The 20,820-nt window shown below is 45.3% G+C and overlaps 1 protein-coding gene across 1 annotated transcript; it reads left to right on the plus strand.

Annotated features, from left to right (window-relative positions):
- Positions 1 to 554: 554 nt before the first annotated feature.
- polq (polymerase (DNA directed), theta) lies at positions 555 to 19,525 on the plus strand. The gene is made up of 37 exons (XM_071529645.1): positions 555 to 625; positions 790 to 907; positions 1,016 to 1,443; positions 1,543 to 1,772; positions 1,979 to 2,155; positions 2,250 to 2,380; positions 2,474 to 2,630; positions 2,721 to 2,832; positions 2,944 to 3,145; positions 3,280 to 3,421; positions 3,875 to 4,021; positions 4,136 to 4,348; positions 4,530 to 4,675; positions 4,914 to 5,124; positions 5,381 to 5,523; positions 5,737 to 5,930; positions 6,641 to 6,765; positions 7,632 to 7,875; positions 8,467 to 9,422; positions 9,465 to 10,099; positions 10,314 to 10,799; positions 11,295 to 12,096; positions 12,366 to 12,506; positions 12,595 to 12,797; positions 12,903 to 13,110; positions 13,203 to 13,396; positions 14,044 to 14,172; positions 15,136 to 15,310; positions 15,475 to 15,598; positions 17,015 to 17,115; positions 17,225 to 17,307; positions 17,433 to 17,534; positions 17,648 to 17,759; positions 18,114 to 18,238; positions 18,326 to 18,461; positions 18,575 to 18,681; positions 19,173 to 19,525. The coding sequence occupies exons 1-37, from the start codon at positions 555 to 557 to the stop codon at positions 19,284 to 19,286; spliced, it is 8,124 nt and encodes a 2,707-aa protein (XP_071385746.1). The 3' UTR covers positions 19,287 to 19,525.
- Positions 19,526 to 20,820: the final 1,295 nt, after the last annotated feature.

A 20,820-nucleotide genomic window follows, 5' to 3' on the forward strand; every position in this document is an offset into this window, starting at 1 on the left:
TAAAACGCTTCGTGTTTCGTGGAAACACTGCGACACTTTTAGTTAACTAACCAGTTAACGAATTGTTTTCTAACTGCTGCAGCACCTGGGTTAATTGAGACAGTGGAGTAGCGGGTAATGATTGAAATCCACATTGATGTAGAAAAAGACCTGTATAATGATAATGACAATCACAATAATAATGATAATAATAATAAGTCTTTTATAACTCTTCAACGATATTGACTGGTTTTATAGGAACCATCGTATTTGAGCGTTTGTTCCATGGATCGGACTGTTTTTGTGAAACACCGGGGCGGGGCTGATAGAACCTCCTTGGGCTGGCGGAGCGGTCTTTTTGATTTCCGACGTTCTGCTCAACAAGAAGTTGTTTACGTTTAGGTACCAAAATATTTCCACTACGGCGGCGCTTCTTTTCGCTTATTTGTTTTCTTACTCATAATAAACATTGCCTATAGTTTTATAAACACGCGTTAACGGTCAAACTGATGTCATGTTAGTTAATATCAAACTTGTCACGCGTTCGTCAAAGTCAGTAGCACAAGTCTTTAAGTATGAGCACCTCGGGTCCTCCACCAAAAAAGAAATGCTACATGGGGCAGCACCAGATCATCAAGAAAAAGAGGTCAGACTTTATTAAAGCACTGTATTGATTCATATTGCCAGCTGATTCAGAAGGATTGCAATCAGATTCGTCCTGTTGCTAGAGGCATCTTTCAATCCTTTCAACAATGTCATGCATGAACATCAGTTTTACCTGACATTATATATTTTTTTTTCTGAGCACAGCTTTCAAGACCCCGATGAACCATTACCAGGAAGAAACTCTAACCTGTTGCAGAAGACCCGTTATCTGTCAGACAAAACAAACCGATCAGACTCTGAGAACCACAAAGTCCCCAACATGGTGAGTTTGACAGCTGGGGAGAAAGTCTGTCTCTCACTCTCTCTCTTTGTCTCTCTCTCACTCGTGGATTACAAGTGACGTTTCTTTGATTGTGTTTTCTGGGTTTAGGGCAGAGGGTCGTTATTTCCTCTGGGAGAGTCCTCCTTGGCTCTGGATGAGGAGATGCTGCAGGCACTGGATGCTCTGGACCCAGTGAAGCCTGCAGCCCACAAAGGTCCTCCAACACCAGCCAACAGAGACGCAGGGGAAGCAGCAGCTCCACTAGCTACTTCTGCCTCTTTACAGTCTGCTGCACCAGTTCCAGACAATAAGAGGAGAGTATGTGGGCGAAGTGGTGATGGTGAGAGACTGGGGTGGAGAGCCTTGGGCTGCAAAGACCTCGCCCAGAGGCTTCTCTTCAGCGAGGACTCGGAGGAAGCGGAGCACGCTCAGAGGGGCCCAGAGAGCCGCCAGTCAGCGCCGGTTCCTGCCTGCATCAACGAGATGTCCCATCATGAAATACGGACCAGTCAGCGAGCAGACATCTCCATCTGCGGGTGAGACTTTGCTTACACACTATCCTCCAGTTTTTTTTTTTGTTCTGGTGGTCTGTCGCAGTACTTTTCCGCTGCTGACACATCTTTGCGTTTCAACAGACAGAAGCCCAAGTCTGGAGAAAAGAGCAAAGACAAAGGCGGACCGAATGTGAGCGCTGATTCGCCTCTGAATGTCTCCAGTAACTACATCCTGTTCAGCCCCACCAAGCTGGCAGCGGCGAGGAAGAAGGCTGAACTCCAGCGGTCATTACAGAATCAGTCGGTCTCTGTGCTCACAGTCCCCACCGGCTTAGAGCTCAGCTCTATCAGTGACTCTTTACCTCAGCCAGGTAAGGCCGATGTGTTTTGTGTCTGTACGTGAAGAGGAGATACATCAGATAACCTTCTGTTGTTTCTGCCTTTATTTGTATTTCTGTGTGTATCTTTGGTCCTCTTTACGCCTGGCTATGTGTGATTTAGCTGAAATACATTACACTTGACATTATAATGCGTTTCCAGTATACAAATGGAGTCCTGTATGTGTGCTCCACTGTAGGCGTTGCCATGTGTGCCCCTGTGGAGCAAGCTGAAAAGCTGTTGTTATCCAGCTGGGGTTTACCTAAGCCTGTCCTGGAGCGCTACCAGAAACATGGAGTGTCGCATATGTTTGAATGGCAGGCCCAGTGCCTCACTGTCGGACAGGTGCTGCAGGGCCGTAACCTGGTCTACTCTGGTAAGGAACTGGAACGATTCAAGGGTGACTCTATAATAACTTTGGACCCTAAAGTCACAGTTATCTCACTTTCACTGTTTTATTCCTCCGTCAGCCCCCACTAGTGCGGGGAAAACCCTGGTGTCAGAGCTACTGATGTTGAAGCGCGTGTTGGAGACCAAAAGAAAAGCTCTCTTCATTCTGCCATTTGTCTCTGTGGCCAAGGAGAAGATGCACTACCTTCAGGTGAGGAAGAGATGGACGGATGGATGGATGGACTCTGTGTCTATCTGTGTGTGTATACCTGTATGTGACTGACTTGTATCACTGTCCCTGCAGAGTGTATTTGAAGAGGCAGGAGTTCGCGTGGAGGGATATATGGGCAGCACCTCGGCCGCAGGAGGGTTCACTGCTCTGGATGTGGCTGTGTGCACAATAGAAAAAGCCAACTCTCTCATTAACAGACTCATTGAAGAAGACAGTGTGGGCCTACTAGGTAATGCACAATGTTTTTATCAACACATTTACACATTTTGGTTGTGTGCAGCATAGCATCTCACTGTGTGTAATCATTTTGCGTACATAGGTATGGTGGTGGTGGATGAGCTGCATATGGTTGGTGATTCTGGAAGAGGATACCTCCTGGAACTGCTCTTGACCAAAATCCGCTACATCGCCCAGAAGCAGAACACCACAGGGTCGGTTTGTCCGTCTACCTTTTGTCTGTGTGTCACAGAGCGTACTGACATGCAGCGTTCAAAAGTCTTATTCTGCTGCTGCATGTGTGTTTTCTGTGTCTCTTCACACAGGTCCCTTTCCGATGGTGTGCAGATAATAGGCATGAGCGCCACCTTGCCTAACCTCTCCCTCCTGGCTGGCTGGCTGGGCGCAGAGCTCTACCAGACAGACTACAGACCTGTACCCCTGCAGGAGCATCTCAAGGTGGGCAGCAACATCTACGACAACAGCCTCTCCCTGGTTCGGAAGTTCACTCCTGCGCTCCATGTTAAGGTAATTGAGGTGATGGGTATTGTCCAGAGATTATCTAATGCTTTAATATATCATGAGTGATATGTACTGTGTCATCACGAGTGATATGTAATCATGTGCTGTGTGTGTGTGTGTGTGTGTGCACTTACATAAAGGGAGATGATGACCACATCGTGAGCTTGTGTTATGAGACGGTGAGAGACGGCCACTCTGTGCTGCTGTTCTGCCCCTCAAAGAACTGGTGTGAGAAACTAGCAGATGGCATCGCTAGAGAATTCTACAACCTCAGACACACTGGTACTTGATTACAAATATTATCTTAAAATCGGTTACTATTAGCACATTTCCCAGAGTGAATTATAAGTAAACTTGTAGCTTATTAACTGTAGGGAATTTGTCATGAGATATTAGAATGGTTCTTTGGCCTGAGAATCATTTTGGAACCAGATTGCATTGCTAATATAATGTAATCTTGTCTGGTAATTGCCACCAAAACAATATCAACATTTTCAATTATACAACATGGGAAGGATTTTGACCAAAATATGAAAGCTGTTACAGTTGCCCTTCTAATTTCTATTCATTAAGCATATTATTCTTTTAGCAGTGACTACATTTTTCTGATATACTGTACGTGTGGCTATTACCAGAGAACCAAACCATGCATGCCAGTTTCAATTGATTCTTGTATAACATGAAAAAGTAACAGGAGTTATTCGTTAAGTCCTGATTCTGGTCTCATCCTTTTAGAACGTCAGGGTGAAGCGGAGCCCCGGGCAGTGTGTCTGGATCAGGAGGGACTAGTGGATGTGATAGCCCAGTTGAGACGCACCCCAGCCGGGCTGGACCCCATCCTGCAGCGCACGGTGCCATGGGGGGTGGCCTTCCATCACGCTGGTGAACACACCCATACAATCCTTTAATCACAACAGCCTGAGTGCTGAACGGTACGGCTTTTTAGTCCAGTGTGCTCTCCGGGTGAAGCTTGTCTCTCTCGTGTCGTCTCTCTAGGCCTGACATTTGACGAGCGCGATGTGTTGGAGGGTGCTTTCCGTCAGGGCATGGTCAGGGTGCTGGCTGCCACCTCCACCCTCTCCTCGGGGGTTAACCTCCCGGCCCGCAGGGTCATCATTCGAACCCCTACGTTCAATGGACACCTGCTGGACCCGCTCACGTACAAACAGATGTCTGGACGAGCAGGAAGAAAGGGAGTGGACACTACAGGCAAGGAGGGAGGAGAGGGAATGGCGAAGGGAGAAGTCAGGAGAGAGTTGGCAGTTATTCAGGAGTCAGGAATTATTCTGTTCTGTTCTAATGCATTGAGCACATATTTATTGAAGGGTGAGTTTAAAAATCCACACTCTGTCCTTTTGTCTCACATTTGTTTGTGTTCTTCCTCTGTCAGGGGAAAGTGTGCTGGTGTGTAAAGAGGCAGAGCGTCAGAAAGGTATTAGTCTCCTTCAGGGTGCTCTTCAGCCAATCAGCAGCTGCCTGGTGAAAAGGGAGAGAGAAGGCGGCGTCACCACTAGCATGCTGCGAGCCATCTTGGAGGTATGATAGACGTTTACCTTTGACCTCTAGTTATACACACTAACCTAACTGGCACCCAGGGAAATGACATATAAGACTGTGAGAAGACTATGACTAATGCCTCCATGAAGAGCATCTTTCTCACACTTTTGCGGTCATTGATTTGTGGTCAGGTTAGTTTACCTCAGAGTGGCTAAACCAGTTGCCGTCCTATGAACTCAACATGTGTTTTCTTCCATTTCACATCCCTAATACACAGATCATTGTTGGAGGCGTAGCCAGCACGCCACAGGATGTGAGGTTGTATGCTTCGTGCACACTGTTGGCCGCCAGCATGAAATGTGACCACAGCCCATCTAAGGGTGGTGTGAAGACGGGGTCAGATGCAGAGACCAACAAGGGGGCCATCGAGGCCTGTGTTGAATGGTTGATGGAGAATGAATTCATCAGTATCCAGAAAGACGGACAAGGTACTGCCGCTTGTGTTTCTTATCTTATATCTTCCGCAGTCATTCCTTATATGAAAGAAAGCGAAAACAATGTAAGACAAAACGATACAGGCAAAATGTCCATAATCATTCATTTTTTTCTCTAGTTTTGCCTGAGAATAGGCTACGTCTTTTTATCAAAAATACAAATATATGCAGTTTAGATCCAAAAGATTAAACTTTAAACCACTTTGCCATTACAGTAAGCATTGTATATCCCCTCCTGTCTCATATCCAGAGGAGCGGTACTGTCCTACCCATCTTGGAGCTGCCACCCTCTCCTCCTCCCTCTCCCCTCCTGAGGCTCTGGGAATATTCGCAGATCTCCAGCGGGCCATGAAGGGCTTTGTACTGGAAAACGACTTGCACACTCTCTATCTGGTATACACACACATACTGTATCTTGTATTACTATATGTGTGAAGAGTTTTTGTTGACATCCCCTAACCTCAACTAAATTGTAATTCTAACCCTAAACTTAAATGGCCCCTTTTCAAAGTGAGGAGCAACCAAAGCGTCCTCACTTCACCAGCCCTCACAAGCGTAGTAATACAAGTATACAAGTATACTCAGTGTTGTGTCCCAACTCCACAGATCACCCCAGTGTACGCGGAGTGGACCACCATAGATTGGTACCAGTTCTTCTGTCTGTCGGAGCAGCTCTCATCATCTATGAAGAGAGTAGCAGAGCTGGTGGGCGTCCAGGAAGGATTTCTCGCACGGTCCGTCAGCGGCAAACTTGTCGCCAAGACTGAAAAGCAGCGTAGACAGATGGCTGTTCATAAACGGTACTGCACATATTTATATAAATCACACACACTATACATTTATAAAACATAGTATTGGCTCATAGTCCATTACATGCAGCTTTCTATCATTGAGTCATTAAGTAATGCAAAATGTGTATTATAATTGTAATCCATCTATTATTGTTATAAAAAAATATATATATATGTCCTAATTCCATATTTCAATTTCCATAATTTCAATTCCATAACGTGGGGTTCGGGGACCACCAGGGGTCCTTGAGGGGGTTTCAGGGGGTCCCCAGCAAACTGATGAATTGTTAAACTTCAGCATTATTTAATTTACAAGAAGTTAACACAGTTGGAGAATGTAGAAGAATGACTGTTCTGATCGATAGTTTCTCTGTTATCTCTCTACCTACAATACGGACAGTCATGGAGTTCTGGACAAAATCATATCTGACAATAAAAATAGATTTGGGTCCAAGAGACAAAATCTCATCAAATAGGGGTCTGTGGCTCTAATGGGGACTGAATTTGGGGTCCTTGATATGAAAAAGGTTGAGAATCACTGCACTATACTATATAGACAATTGTGCCTAAATAAATGCCTGAGACAAGAGGTGATTCAGGAAAGAAAGACCCAAAAATGAACCTCTCTTGTCTTAGAAGTGAAACAACTGATAAATAGTTATTTCGATCAGATGGTACCTTTTTGCCCTTCACATCTCCTCTTCATTATCTCTTCACAGGTTCTTCACCACTCTTGTACTGCAGGACCTGGTGAATGAGGTGCCTTTAGGAACGGTAGCATCCAAATACAACTGCAGTCGTGGGCAGTTACAGTCTCTTCAGCAGTCCGCTTCTACATACGCAGGTACATGCTCGAGAGTGCTTGGGTGTGAATGTGGGTGCACAGAGCACATCAGGGTGTCCTTGGCCAAGACAGCACATGGCACATTGCACTCTAGAGAGTTTGAATTTGCTTAATCTGCAGTGCTTTGCAACTCTGGGGAAAAAAAACCTGTGGCCTACTTCTGAACTGTTTAGATTGTTTACTGTTCAACAAGAGTACGGCAAAACCAAGTTGGCAGGCTACACTGTAATGCTGTATACATAGGCAGACATTCCTATCTTGAGCTGTATATAGCCTATCTCTATACTGTATCTATCACAAATATGCACAAATGAGTACCTGCATATGTGCACCAGTATTCTTAATTTCCCCTAATTATGTGTGTGATTTTGAGTGTGTGTAAATATGAGTTCTGATTGTGTAAGTGTCAATTTGAATAGGAGTGTTAGTTTGAGAGTGTTTATGTTGGTCAGTTTGTGTCTGTGTGTGTGTGTGTGTGTGTGTGTGTGTGTGTGTGTTCCATGTGATGTTCCAAGTCAAACATGACTCAAAAAGTTTATCTGGGTTTGAACCTGTGTCAGCCATAATAACAATAATATTTTTTCTGTTTTTCAGTTATAAAATGCTTTACTTAGGATTAGGTAATGTAAATACAAAAAGGAGATAACATAATAGTAAAATTAAAGAGTAATGGAACCAAAGTAAGAACAAAAAAAGTAACACATAAAAAGGGAGGTCAAGAACAATTACTAAAAGATCATTACTCAAAAGCAAGTCTACAAAAGTACATTTTATGAGGTGATTTAATGATTGCAATTCACATACACAGTTGTGCAGCTAACAGACACACAGACCTCGGGTTACACACTCTCTCTGCCATCCGTTAGGTATGGTAACAGTGTTCTGTAAGCGTCTGGGCTGGCACGCCATGGAGCTGCTTCTGTCCCAGTACCAGACCAGGCTGAGCTTTGGAGTCCAGAGGGAGCTGGTGGACCTGGTCAGGGTGTCTCTGCTGAACGCGACGCGAGCCAGAGCGCTCTATGCACAAGGCCTCTGCACTGTCGCCGAACTAGCCAGGGCCACTGTGTCTGAGGTGGAGAAAGCCCTGAGGAAAGCTGTTCCGTTTAAGAGGTAGGCCTGTGTGTGTGTGTGTGTGTCTGTAAGAGAGAGAGAGGCATACTAGGAGAATGATAACAAGGAATGTCCCATATCAAGAGAATAGCTGTTGCGAATCAGCAGCTGAGGGAAGCATATAGCACAGCAGTTAATGCCTCTAACGTAAGTCTTGGTTTGTTTCCACAATCAGCTTATGCACAATAACAAGACATTGCTTCCTCTGATGAAAAAAGAAGTTGTAATTGAACTCTCCGCCCTTTATCCCACTTAGAATAAAACGTATATCAAGAGGAAAGTCACAGATGGTGCCATCTGTTTTGGATTTTTTAAACTTCTTTATGCACAACTAATCAGCTGATCATCCATATCAAATCCCACCCATCCCCTATAAACATGCACCAAACCTTTGATTTGAAAAAGTCAGGGAGGTAGAAACAAACCAGAAGCCTGAAGTATTAGCATGCAAAAGCCCAGGGTAAGCCCCACTAGAGCCCAGGCTTGCGAATGTGCAACTGTTAAGCACTGCCCCCCCCCCCCCCCGCATTACACCTGCCTTGAGCATGACCGCGGACAAGAAGCTAATGGTGTACTGTCTGTCTTCCTCAGCTCCAAACGTGCCGTGGATGAGAGTGAGGTGGAGGCAGCTGAGAGGCGGAGCCTGCGCTGCGTCTGGGTCAGCGGAGGGCGGGCCCTGACGGAACAGGAGGCAGCCAATGAGATAGTGTCTGAAGCAAGGCTCCTCCTGCAGGATGACCTGGCCCAGTTAGGAGTTCAGTGGGACCCGGGGACGCTCCCTCCTGGGGCCCCCACCACTGATATCCCTGACGCAGACTCTGGCTCGGAAACCTCATCCAGCTCACCTAACGGCTCACGTGAAAAGCAGAGACACAACTCCAGAAACCAGCAAGAGGGAGACGGGTTCAAGAAAAGCAAGAGTAGAGATACTGACAGGCATAGAGAGGAGACTAAGGAAGAAAGTAAACGTGATAGAGGAATGGCTGACAGGGGAATGAGGGAAAGGAAAGGGGAGAAAGGGCGGCAGGAAGAAGAAGCCAAGAGAGAGCAAGGGAAGAGCGAGCTTGAAGGGAAAGTAAAGAGGAAAGTGGAGGAGCAAATAAAGGAAGACAGCGGCGGGACAGAAAGAAGACGATCAGGTAGTGAAGGCCCGGCTGAGAGAGAGACAGAAGCAAAGCTGACAGAGGAGAGAAATCAAAAAATGGTCACGGAAAATGATACAGAAAATCCGGATGTGCAAAGAGGAACAGAGAAGCTTCAGAGGTTAGAACAAGGAGGGGAGGAGAGCAAAAAAGGGGGGAAGACAAGTGAAGCGGTAGTCTCAGCCGGACCAGAGGGTCGTGAGGCAAATCGTTCTGTTCCTGAAAGGAGCCTGACACAGGAATTAGCTGAAATAGTATCCAGCCCCCTGCCTCAACCCCCGCCACTTCCTCAGCCATCCCCTTCCCCCATGCCTCCTCCTCGGTTCAGAGCCCCAACATCCCGGGCAGAGGAACCGCACTGCGTTTCCACAAGGACACTAAAAGGGGATGGTAGCAGAGGGCCTGGTGCGTCACCTGTGCAGCCAGCTAGACTGAAACACTCCAGAGCCCTCAGCAGAGTGCTCCACTCCATACAAACGGACAAAAGCATGCCAGGAAAGGTTGAGACTGCGCAGACATCGCACTCTTTAAATCCCACAGTAGTTGCCCTGGCCCAAAACTCAGCCCCTGCTACTTTTCCTGCTCCTGTCCCTGTGCGAGAAACTCTTCCCACCTTGCCTGCTCCCCAAAATGCAGACACATCTCAACCCATATCTCCTGCCGCGGCTCCCTCTTTTTCTCCTGAGGCCAAGCGAAGGAGGATAGAGGGGCGCGAGGCAGATAAGTTCTCATCCCCCGAGCTGTACGAAGGAGACGAGAGAGACGAGAGAGACGAAGAGTTTGAGGGAGATGCTAAAGAGGAAGAGGAAGGCTTTGGTGACAGCTTTGAATTGGACACTCAGACAGAAAGAATCATTGCTCAGCAGACGTACAAACACAGAGATGGGAGTGAAGCGGGTACGGGTGAGCGGGAGGAGACGGAGCAGGTAAGAGAGGAGGAAATGGAAGAAGCAGATGTAGAGCTGGGGGAGAACACACATGGGGGAAGAAACGGTCACGTCTCCCCCGACAACCCATGTCCCAGATTCAATATTTCTCTCACAGACAGCCAGATGGAGCTTATCCTGGACACCAGCCACCAGGTGAGCGACCAAGTGACACACACAACTGAACACATGGTTTTCTGAATGGCTTATGATGCCTTGCTCAAAGAATGTAGCTGCATACAATAGTAATCAAAAGTTTGTAGTTGATTGTAGATTGCAGAAAGAGCGTATTGTGTATTGATTTCAATCATTGAATGTATTCATATATTCTGATTCTTCAAATTCAAAGGCTGTAATCTTGTTTTCACAGATCTCTCCTAGACCCGGTGGTGGTGGTGACATGGTTAAAGATAAAGAGGAAGAAGGTGATGACGATGAGGCCCTCTGTGCCAATCAGGCTGCTTCAGAGAGTCTTAACAGAAGCAGCAGCTTCCTGTTTGATAGCCTGTATGACAGCTCTCTGCTGGCTGGTCTGAGCCCAGACCAGGACTCTGACCAATCAGAGGAAGAGGAATCGGTTAGCCAGGAGATCGGAGACAATTGCCACCTTCCGTCAACCCAAGAGCGACGGCGCAGTGAGCTTCTAGCCAACCAGGAGGCAGAACAGCAGGAGGCTATCCAATGGGGCGAGTCTTCCTTCAACTTATCAGAATGGGGCGACTCTCTATTGGTGGGTGAGCACTTCTTGGAGAGGCGGAGCTTGCTCAGACACACAGAGAGAACACAAAAAGAACAAGATCCAAGCCACGGTGAAGCTCAGCAACCCAACACAGGCCATGGTCTGAGAGAGCAACAAGTATCAAATTCACAACTTAAGCCTCCTCAGGCAGAGCTATCAAAACCCGACCACATCATTACACAAAAGCAGCACAAGGACAGAGCCAGCAATAATCAAGGCCATACAAACAAAGTTAAACAGTACACTAAAGCACCAAACAACAAACCAGTAAGCTTAGAGGAGGGAGGGAAAAGCACAGAGAGAGGAGGCGAGAGAGCAGTGAGGATAAATGAAGAGGGTGAAAATGGGCAAGAGGCAGAGAAGGCAAGAAAGGAAGAGAGGAGAAAAAAAGACGATTTGTCTGATAATGCTGCTTTCAAACATCCAAATGTCCAAAACGCATCCGAAAGCCCTCTTAACTGCAGCCCTGGACTGCAAGACATCTTTGACCGCTGGCCTAGTATGTCTGACCAGCCCTCACAACACGTTACGACGGGCCTCACAGGGGCTCGGGCACACACTGCTGCTGTAAACAAAGTGGATGTTCCAGAAATTCCTCCGCCCTCGATGCAGGTGGACGGAAAGAGGGCAAGGCTGAATATGCAGTCTGCTGCCGGTGATTCCCAAGAGAAACACCCCTCAGGACGAGAGACTGAGGATGATACCAGCCGAGAGAGAGCAGGGGAGAGGCCGGGCTCTGCCGGTGACCTTATTCCCCCGACTCAGGAAACGGCACCTGTCACGCCCAGAGTAAAACTGACCACCTCCTCCGTCCAGTCGCCTCTCACTGCCCAGCCGCGCAACCAGTCGACTCTCTCGACCCTCCTCCCAGGGCAACCAGCAGCCCCAAAATGTCCTAAATCCTGCCCACAACCCAGTAATCATCTCACACCTGCTCACCTCTCAGAGGCTATTTCTGAGGATGAGCAGCCTAAATCTGCATCAGATCTCAAGCACAAACGCCAGCTGGGACAGGAACCAAAGACTCTACCGGAGCCTGGGTCACACTCCACAGCAAACCCAAACTCTGTTCCACACGCGCACACCCAAACCAAACCCCTGCTGCACACTGGCCCGAACCCCGGTCGTCCCCGAGATCGCGCCCCTCCACTCTCACCCGAGCTGCAGCCTCGCTCTGATTTGGACTCGCCCCCGGCCGATGAAGGCTTCACCCTTCAGCTGTCCCAGAATGCATCGCTCTGTCCCAGCAACTCTGGGGCCTTCTCCATCATAGACGTGGCAAGTGACCGGCGCCTCTTCCACACTTTCATAAATGAGTGGAAAACAAAAGAGCGGTACTCCTTGGCTCTGGCCTGTGAGAGGAGGGAACACACACAGCAGCTTGAGGGAGGAATAGGAGAGAAACACAAGAGAGGTAAATAACACATGTACAAATGTGCTCAAGTGGCATCAACTTACCATAAAATGTGAGATAAAATTGATGCTGAACATGAACCCCTAGTCTGTCATCATCTATCATAAAGTTTAATTATGCTGCAGATAGGTCACCATCTTTCTCTTTGCATTTGAGTTTTGCCTTATTAACTGCAAAGATGTAACAGGTTAAATAACTATTGTACCTCAAACAGGATGAACATGGTTTATGCTGAATGCAGTCTCCTCATTCATGTGTTTTCTGTGCAGTGTCAGCAGCTCATCAGATGCCCCACAGGGCTGATGGCTTTCCAGTGAGGGGAGGTGACGGACTGGTGCTGATTGGACTGTCTGTCTGCTGGGGAGCCAGAGATGCATACTACATATCACTGCAACAAGAGCAGAGTGCAGGTATGGACACACACACACACACACGCCAAGCATAAACAAACACACCCCAAAAGTGCTCCCTTCGTTCAGCCTGTCCGTTACCCCACAGGTTTGAGCTCCAGTCTGGCCCCTCCTCCGCTGGATGCTGATTTGCCAGTGAGTGAGAGGCTGGGGCAGGTGAAAGCCTGTCTAAGCAGGCCATTGGTTGGTCACACAGGGGGCGTGGTTGTCACCTATGACATCATTCAGGTGTACAAGACACTTGTACTGAGCTGTGGCATCAGCTTGGAGGGAAGCTGTGAAGACCCCAAGGTGAGGGCACAGATAATTAATGACATGCAGATATACAGACCCGGCTCCTCTTTCTGTGTCCGGTCCTGCAGCAACGTGCCTGTGTGTTTTGAATGCGTACCATAGGTGGCATGCTGGCTGGTGGACCCGGGCAGCGAGGAGAGGACTGTAGCCAACATGGTGACGGTCTACTGTCCTGAAGAACTGCCTCTGCTGGAGGGACTTGGGAATGCGCACGCACACTGCCCCCGTGTTCGGGCGGCTACCAAGAGTGTGCTAGTTCACGCCACCATGAACCATCTCACTGTCCTGCTGGAGAAAGATGGAATGCTCGGTATAGGATGCATCCTAACACAGACATGCATACATTATTTCAGCAGTGACGGGAACTGTGTTGATCTTAATACTGTCGTGTGCGTGTGTCAGATTTATTCAGGCGCACGGAGATGCCCTCCCAAATGTGTCTGGCTCTGTTGGAGTTGAATGGAATGGGATTCAGCGTTGAAGAGTCTGAGAGACAGAAGCATGTGATGCAAGCCAAACTCAAGGCCTTGGAGTCCCAGGCTTACAACCTGGCGGGACACGGCTTCTCCCTCACCAGCATCGACGACATAGCACAGGTCTGACACCTCTCTTCTCTCTCCCAGCTCCCTGACTGCAGTAGTACATACAGAGTTCCCACACTCACATCAAATTCAAGGACTTTTCAATGACTTTCAAGGTCCTGTTTGGTGAAATTCAAGGACTCAAAATTGGGATGTTTTGGGGTAAGACATGAATTAGTCAGAATTAGACATAATTTTGTCAATTGTCAATTCAAGAATTCAAGAAACCCTGATGAAATCCGTAATTTTAAAACTGCAGATCTCAGACTTCAGGATGGGAGGTGTAGATCCACAGAGCTGAGGCATACTGATGAATTTGGGTGCTATATTTGAATTAAAAAATCAAGAACTTTCAAGCCCATACATCCATTTTCAAAAGCTTTTAAGGCCTTATTTTATTTTTCTCAAATCCACAAACTTTCAAGGCCTGTGGGAATCCAGTAAATAACAGTATTTGGGCATTTAGCTGACGCTCTTATTCAGAGCAACTTACAATAAGTGCAACTGCACAGAATGTCTTTTCAAGCAAAAATAGAAGGGACAATAATGCAAAGCAAGCGCTTCTAAAGGGCTAGGAGGAGATGAGAATATGTAACCTGAGAATATGTGTAGATATCACAGATCTACAAACCTGTGTATGTGTGTGCGCGTGTATGCTGTAGGTGCTGTTCTTGGAGCTCCACCTGCCTCCAAATGGTGATGTGGGTGGACCGAAAAATAAGAAGACCCTGGGCTACACCAGGAGAGGGGGTGGAAAAATTCGGCTTGGAAAGCAGTTCAGCACTACCAAGGTGAAACTGCTTATTATCATACATAAATTTCTTGATCCTGCCACGAACTACAGTGAAATCATTAGGGTTCAAACCCCGAAGGGGTAGAACCCTTCTAAGTTTGTGCCGGTTTATTATTATTTGTCTTCTGCCGTGGCTCAAATTGCCGTGAGCTGGAATGAGCGAAAACCATGAAACTTAACCCAGTAACTGGAAATGATGTGCAAATGCTTCCCAAGAAATATGAGCCCAATCGGCCAGATGGTGGCGCTGTAATTAAGGCCCAAAAATGCAATTTTGGAAAGGCCACGCCCCTCACACCGTAAGTCCGATTGACTTGAAATTTGACACACAAGTCCAGCTCAATGTGCTCTACAAAAAAGCCTATTGGACCATAAAAGTCTGCCATGATGGATTTTTTGCCAATTTGCATAATGTGAAATTTTAACCAAAATCTGAAGTGCCATATTGATCGGTGCAAGTGGGCGTGGCCTATCACATATTTGCTCATAACTCAAGATGCCTTTGAGCAATCCTGATTAAACTCACTGGAGACATCCTGCGCTCTCCTGAACATACACACTGAGTTTCGTTCAAATCCGATGGAGGGGGAACGAATGGCGGAACTTTGAGTGCACAATTATTGAAATGCTGCAGGCTTTGTGATGATGAAACAAGTATGTGATTGGTCTCGCTCCTTCTTTAAACAGAATTAAACTAGCTGAAGTGACTTTGCTCACCTTTGTGAAGCCTGACACCCGCTCGTTGCTGCTAGCGGCTTTAATTCTGGCCGACTGAGCTGCTTCCTTCCGTTAAGTGAAAAAAGGTTTGAACCCTCAAATTGCCGCTTGCGGCTATATTTATATTGTTGTTATGCCATTAGGGCTGATGGGTAGCCTTGGACTCGAGGCAGTAGGTGGAAGGTTTACACTAAATTATGAATCACTGAAACATGTTTAAACTGAATTGCAATGATGTCATCAGGATGTTCTGGAGAAGCTCCGCCCTCTGCACCCACTGCCAGGCGTGATTCTGGAGTGGAGGCGGATCACCAACGCCATGACTAAAGTGGTGTTCCCCCTGCAGAGAGAGAAGCAGCACCACCCCTCACTGGCCATGGACAGAATACATCCCATCGCCCAGACGCACACCGCCACAGGTACCCAACACACACACACAAACACACACACACACACACACACACAGACATTACTGCATGGAGAGACATCTAAATATCATTGCAATTTTCATACTATGCCATACGCCTCATATTTTTTTATTTACCTGTAAAGCATGCAGTCACCCAGACCGTTCTGTTGTCAGGTAGAGTGAGCTTCACAGAGCCCAACATCCAGAACGTCCCCAAAGACTTTGAGATTTCCATGCCCACAGTGGTGGGGGAGAGTCCACCTTCTCAAGATAGCCGCCACACTGCCACCAAGCTGGGGTAGGTCAACGCTTCTTTGGATGGAACCGATCGCATAGGAGGACAGGGTTGGGGTCAATTCATGAATGAATGAATGAACTCATTCATTCCAATTCAACTGAGGAACTGGAATTGGAATTTGAAAAACCTAAAGGAAACATTATTGGAATTTAATTGGAATTTCAGGAAGTTGAATTTGATTCAATGAAATTCTGTTTTTTTTTGGGGGGGGGGTTCTTACCACATATCTGAGATATCAGAGATCATAAGTATGTAGTTTGATTGTAGTTTGATGCATAACATGTAATTGTAATACATACATTAAGATTTAATGTATTTGATTTGTCTTTCATTTAATTCATAATGTTCGATTTAGCAAGCCAACCTCTCATGGAATTTAATGGAATTCAATTCTGTTTCCTGTCATTCCAATTCAATTCCAATGGTTAGAATCACAATTTTGTTTCCTTAGAGCTGGGTGCAATTCCAACTCCAGGAATGGAATTGGAATTGACCATGCATTCTCCATTCAATTCATGAATGGCTCCAACCCTGACCCCTGGGGTCCTGGAGGGGGTTCCAGGGTGTCCTCAACAAAATGAAACATAACTTTGTTTCACTATTGTTTAATTCACTAGAAATTATCCCAGTTATAGAATGTATAAGAATGGCTGTTTTACTCTAGGTTCCTCACTCATAGGTTTCACTCCAGTTGTTAAACTTTCCAGCTTGAGAACCAACTCAAGTAAATGTAGTTTCACCCTGGCTTATTAAAGCATGCTTACTCTTGTTACATGGGAACCTGCAGGCCCGTGACAGTTTGGACTGTTTTTGAGTAAACTATATATTGTTTACAATAATCTGGATCATATTTTGATTATGAAAGAGGTTAATATATGAAGGATAATATATGCAGTGTGCTGATATTAGCTTGAATAGTGAGGCATCTATACACCTTATTCCCTTTACTGTTTGTGGTGTGTGTAATTTCTGCCTCTATGGTAATATTCATAATATTCTGTTTACTCATTTGTACAGGGATAGAAGATATGCAAATGTATGCAAACACTACAAATACAAATTCACTGCACTTCAATTTAAATATTTCTGTTCCGTGAGGGAAATTTGGTTTTTGGACAGGGTTTTAAAATAAAAAGTAAACAGAAAATCAGCACATCATATACTATACATACAAGTGGCAATTAATAAGGCCAGAAACAGAGTCAATAGGTCCATACAGTGCAAAAGAACCTCCTCAGTGCACAATGTGCAAGCTGCTGTGTGTGTGAATGTATTTGATTCCATCAGTTTTCTGTTGACAGCTGAGTTGACAGCTTTTCAAGCTGACAGTGGAATTGATAGGCAGCCTGATCACTGGGAAAGCTAAAATGGGATAGTTAGTAATAATGCTTTTGATTCTTTGTACTTCTGTCACAGCAGGAGACGGCGCTCTGTGGTGCCTGCAGGTCCAGCCGGCAGTCCAGAAAAAGGCCCGGCCTTCTCCGTCAGCATGAGACATGCCTTCATACCTTTTTCAGGTTCTTAATTTAGTTACTCACCTTTATGCATGCAAGTGTGTTTGTCTCAAACTGTTCTACATTAGCCTTGTCTTCCCCTGCTCTGACCCTCTCCTCCCCTGTGCTGCAGGTGGGATGATATTAGCAGCTGATTATTCCCAGTTGGAGCTGAGAGTGTTGGCTCACCTCTCCAAGGATCAGCGCCTCCTGCAGGTCAGAGGCTTCGACAAGCACACTATAAATGGCTAGGAAACCTCATATAAATGATTTCGACTTAAGTGTGAAGACATCATCTCAATAAACTAATAAAGAAATGGTGAAACTTGTGTGTGCGGCAGGTGCTGAATGGAGGAGCCGATGTGTTCCGCTGCATCGCCGCTGAGTGGAAGAACATCGACACAGAGACTGTGAGCGACAGCCTCAGACAACAGGCAAAACAGGTAGAACTAGGAAAGAGACAATAACATGGACATGCATGCATTCTCATTGGTAAAACTAGTTATTCTACATGATCTGTACCCAGCTAACTTGACGTGTGTCTTTGTGTGTGCAGATTTGCTATGGCATTATTTACGGGATGGGAGCCAAGTCTTTGGGGGAGCAAATGGGGGTAGAGGAGAACGACGCGGCCTGCTACATAGAGAGCTTCAAGGCCAGATACAGAGGTGCACACTGCTGTTTGATCTATTATTCATTTGTCCTACTCGTTACTTCCTGGTCCCTGGTATATTACTGTTTGTTTGCGTGCATGTGTGTGGTGGTGGCAGTGTTTCCATATTCTCTAGAATCCCAACTACACAAGAAGCACAGTAGTTCATAATAGTTGATAACCGTTCAGTAAAATTTGACATTTTTCTTGATATCTCAAAATTTGGAATAAATCAACTTCCCAAATGAGTGCTTCCACAATACTTGAAACAGAAATACTTGAAACCATTGAATTAGTGCTCATTCCAGATTGGTTAACTTCTATTTTGCCACTCAGAAATATCCAAGTCATGTCCTGTCTCGTGTTTCAGGGATCCATGCTTTCCTTAGAGAGACGGTGAAGAGCTGCGTGAAGAAAGGCTACGTTCAGACTCTGCTGGGCCGCAGGAGATACCTGCCAGGCATCGCTAACACTAACACACACGCCAGAGCACATGTAAGTGTGCTTGAGCATCACTTGTCATAATTTATATCTAATGTGTGTGTGGTGTCAAAACATGTTTTTTCTGTGTGTGTCCCTCAGGCAGAGCGGCAGGCGGTGAACACAACTGTACAGGGTTCGGCAGCAGACATCGTTAAACTCGCCACCGTCAACATCCAGAAACGACTACGACAAACCTACCCCACAGCTCCACTGTCACACCAGCACACACACCCAGGTGAAACACACAGAGCTTCACCTTCTGTCCCGAATTCAGTTACCCGCTTTTATCATTTCAACGCACGCGTCATCATTCATGTCTGATTATGTCTAACGGTGTCCACCACACAGTCGGTCGCCACCGCAGGGTCGGGACATCTCATCTGAGAGGAGCCTACTTTGTCCTGCAGCTGCACGACGAGCTGATCTACGAAACCACAGAGGAAGACCTCATACAGGTGTGAGAAGTATTCCCTGGAACTGATAGTATAATGTTGATTAGATCTTTAAAGGTACAATGTGAAAGACTTGATTAGGATTTTAGAGAAACCGATGAATGCTCGAAGGGAAAATCCACCCAACACAGAATCCCCTTTTGTTATTTCTATGCCCACAGACAGGTTAGTCATAATTAAGTACATAAGTCTCTCCTAAAGCTAAAAACTAGAGAGCCATGACAGTGTGTGGTGTTATTCTGTGAGTTTCTCAATTAACAATGAAGCCGACACCAAATGTGTGCAATAATTGATTGAGCTGTGCAAGATCATAGGCATAACAAAGTGATTTAAAAAAAAAAAATGTTTAGGATGAATTTTCCCTTTAAGCTGTCAAACTTAGACAAAGCAATGCACAGGGTATTCCCTACATATTCTGAAGTGGGGAAACAGGGCAACTGTTTGGAAAAGACTGAATATATTCATCACTTTTTCTGTCTATCCCTCTCTGTCAGGTTGCTCAGATAGTCAAGCGGGAGATGGAGTCGGCAGTAAAGCTGTATGTAAAGCTAAAGGCCAAAGTCAAGGTGGGACCCAGCTGGGGAAACATGCAGGACATTGATATATAACTTTATGCATTCTTGCATGTTTTATATTTGAGACAGAAATTAAATACCTTGCGGTTATTGCATGAGATCCAGAAAATAATGTAAATAGAAATAATTGTTTTACAGTGAATGCAAATGTGAATTCCTCAACACTAAAGTAATTTTTTTTAACCACTACATTGAATGTAATGAAAAGATGAAATAAGCATACAGTCATATACTGTGATTGCACTATGAGCTGTGAATGAATTTAATATGGGTATGGGTTTTATTTATACTTCAGTTCCCCAGTGCACACTGTTGTCAAAAATAAATTATTTTTGTAAAAGAAATTTACAATTTTAATGTGCTGTGATTCTCCTGTCATAAAAGATTATATTGTGTATGATAGTTTGCCATGTCAATAAATTAAAATCTGAGTTGGGTGCTCTGTGCTCTTTTTTTTTTTTATTTGACAGCTGTCTTGGGTTTTGTAAGCTTTTGATGTTTTTAAACAAGGAGTCACAGCAGCTTTGGTTTTGAGGACATCCTGAAAACTCACATTTTATTGGACCATTGGTTGAGTTGTCTGTCACAACAAGAACATACATCATTATCATCGTCACACTCGTATAATTACACTGCTTTTTTTATTTATTTTTTTATTACATTTATGACATCATTCATTGCGCAAGAACTATTGTCAGTATGATAGACATTTTTTGTGCAAAACAAAATTGGCCAGCTCTGGTTTTCAGGGAAGGAATAAATGTGGTAGAGGAAGAATTGTGTGCGCCTTCAGTCAGAATTGTCTGGCTACAGACCAGAAGCTCAATTTTAAGACAAGGATGAGAATCTTTTAGCCAGAGGACTCTACCTTCAATAACCTCAATACAACTAGGTGACTTTTTCCATTTGATCTGAGCCCCGATAAAATCCAATGAAGAAAACGATCTCAACGCTAAGACCCTTTTGGGAACCTTTAACCTAAACAAATGAGGGGGCAATTTAGACCACTGGATAAGCACCCGGGGTTGTTGATTAACAATTAACCAGTGCACCATGACTCAATCAACAGAGCTCATCAACACAGGCTCAGTTTGACACTAAAAAAACAATATGGTGACAAAAATGACTAACAAGTAAATAAATACATGTCATGGACAAACATCCATAAACAAAAGTCAACAAATAAACTGTGAACAGCAAAGACTTTTTTTAAAAAGGTTTCTAAAACAATAGGAGTGTGATCCCGGTTGCTGCTACAGATGCTTCATGCCAAAACACAAAGGCGTTTTCTGTGGAGCAGCCATTGAACCCATGCCATCACTCAGTCTACTAAAGTACATTTCTACCGTTTACCCAAACGTGATAACTGATTCCTTTCCAGCCATTGCCTAAATGTTTAACAACATAGGTAAGACTACCAGCTAGGTGTAGTTGTTGGTCTTGCCTATAGTGTTAAATGTTTGGGTAATAACCAGCTCCTGTGGTAAAAATATGGTTTTATGAGGCAGTCAAAGTGCTCATAAAGAGCACAATCATGTGCAGACACAATGATAATCAGTATCTTTGG

The sequence above is a fragment of the Centroberyx affinis genome, unplaced genomic scaffold, assembly GCF_046629955.1.
Source record: "Centroberyx affinis isolate AG114_WGS23_722 - 3 ecotype Tasmania unplaced genomic scaffold, CSIRO-AGI_Caff_v1 ptg001823l_1, whole genome shotgun sequence".
Lineage (NCBI taxonomy): Eukaryota > Metazoa > Chordata > Actinopteri > Beryciformes > Berycidae > Centroberyx > Centroberyx affinis.

What these genes read in the sequence shown, in the direction of transcription:
- polq (XM_071529645.1), top strand. Translation starts at nt 555, where the DNA reads ATGAGCACCTCGGGTCCTCCACCAAAAAAGAAATGCTACATGGGGCAG. An exon ending in CAGATCATCAAGAAAAAGAG is followed by an intron (nt 626 to 789) that starts GTCAGACTTTAT and finishes TTCTGAGCACAG; the next exon opens with CTTTCAAGACCCCGATGAAC. An exon ending in GCATCGACGACATAGCACAG is followed by an intron (nt 13,397 to 14,043) that starts GTCTGACACCTC and finishes TGTATGCTGTAG; the next exon opens with GTGCTGTTCTTGGAGCTCCA.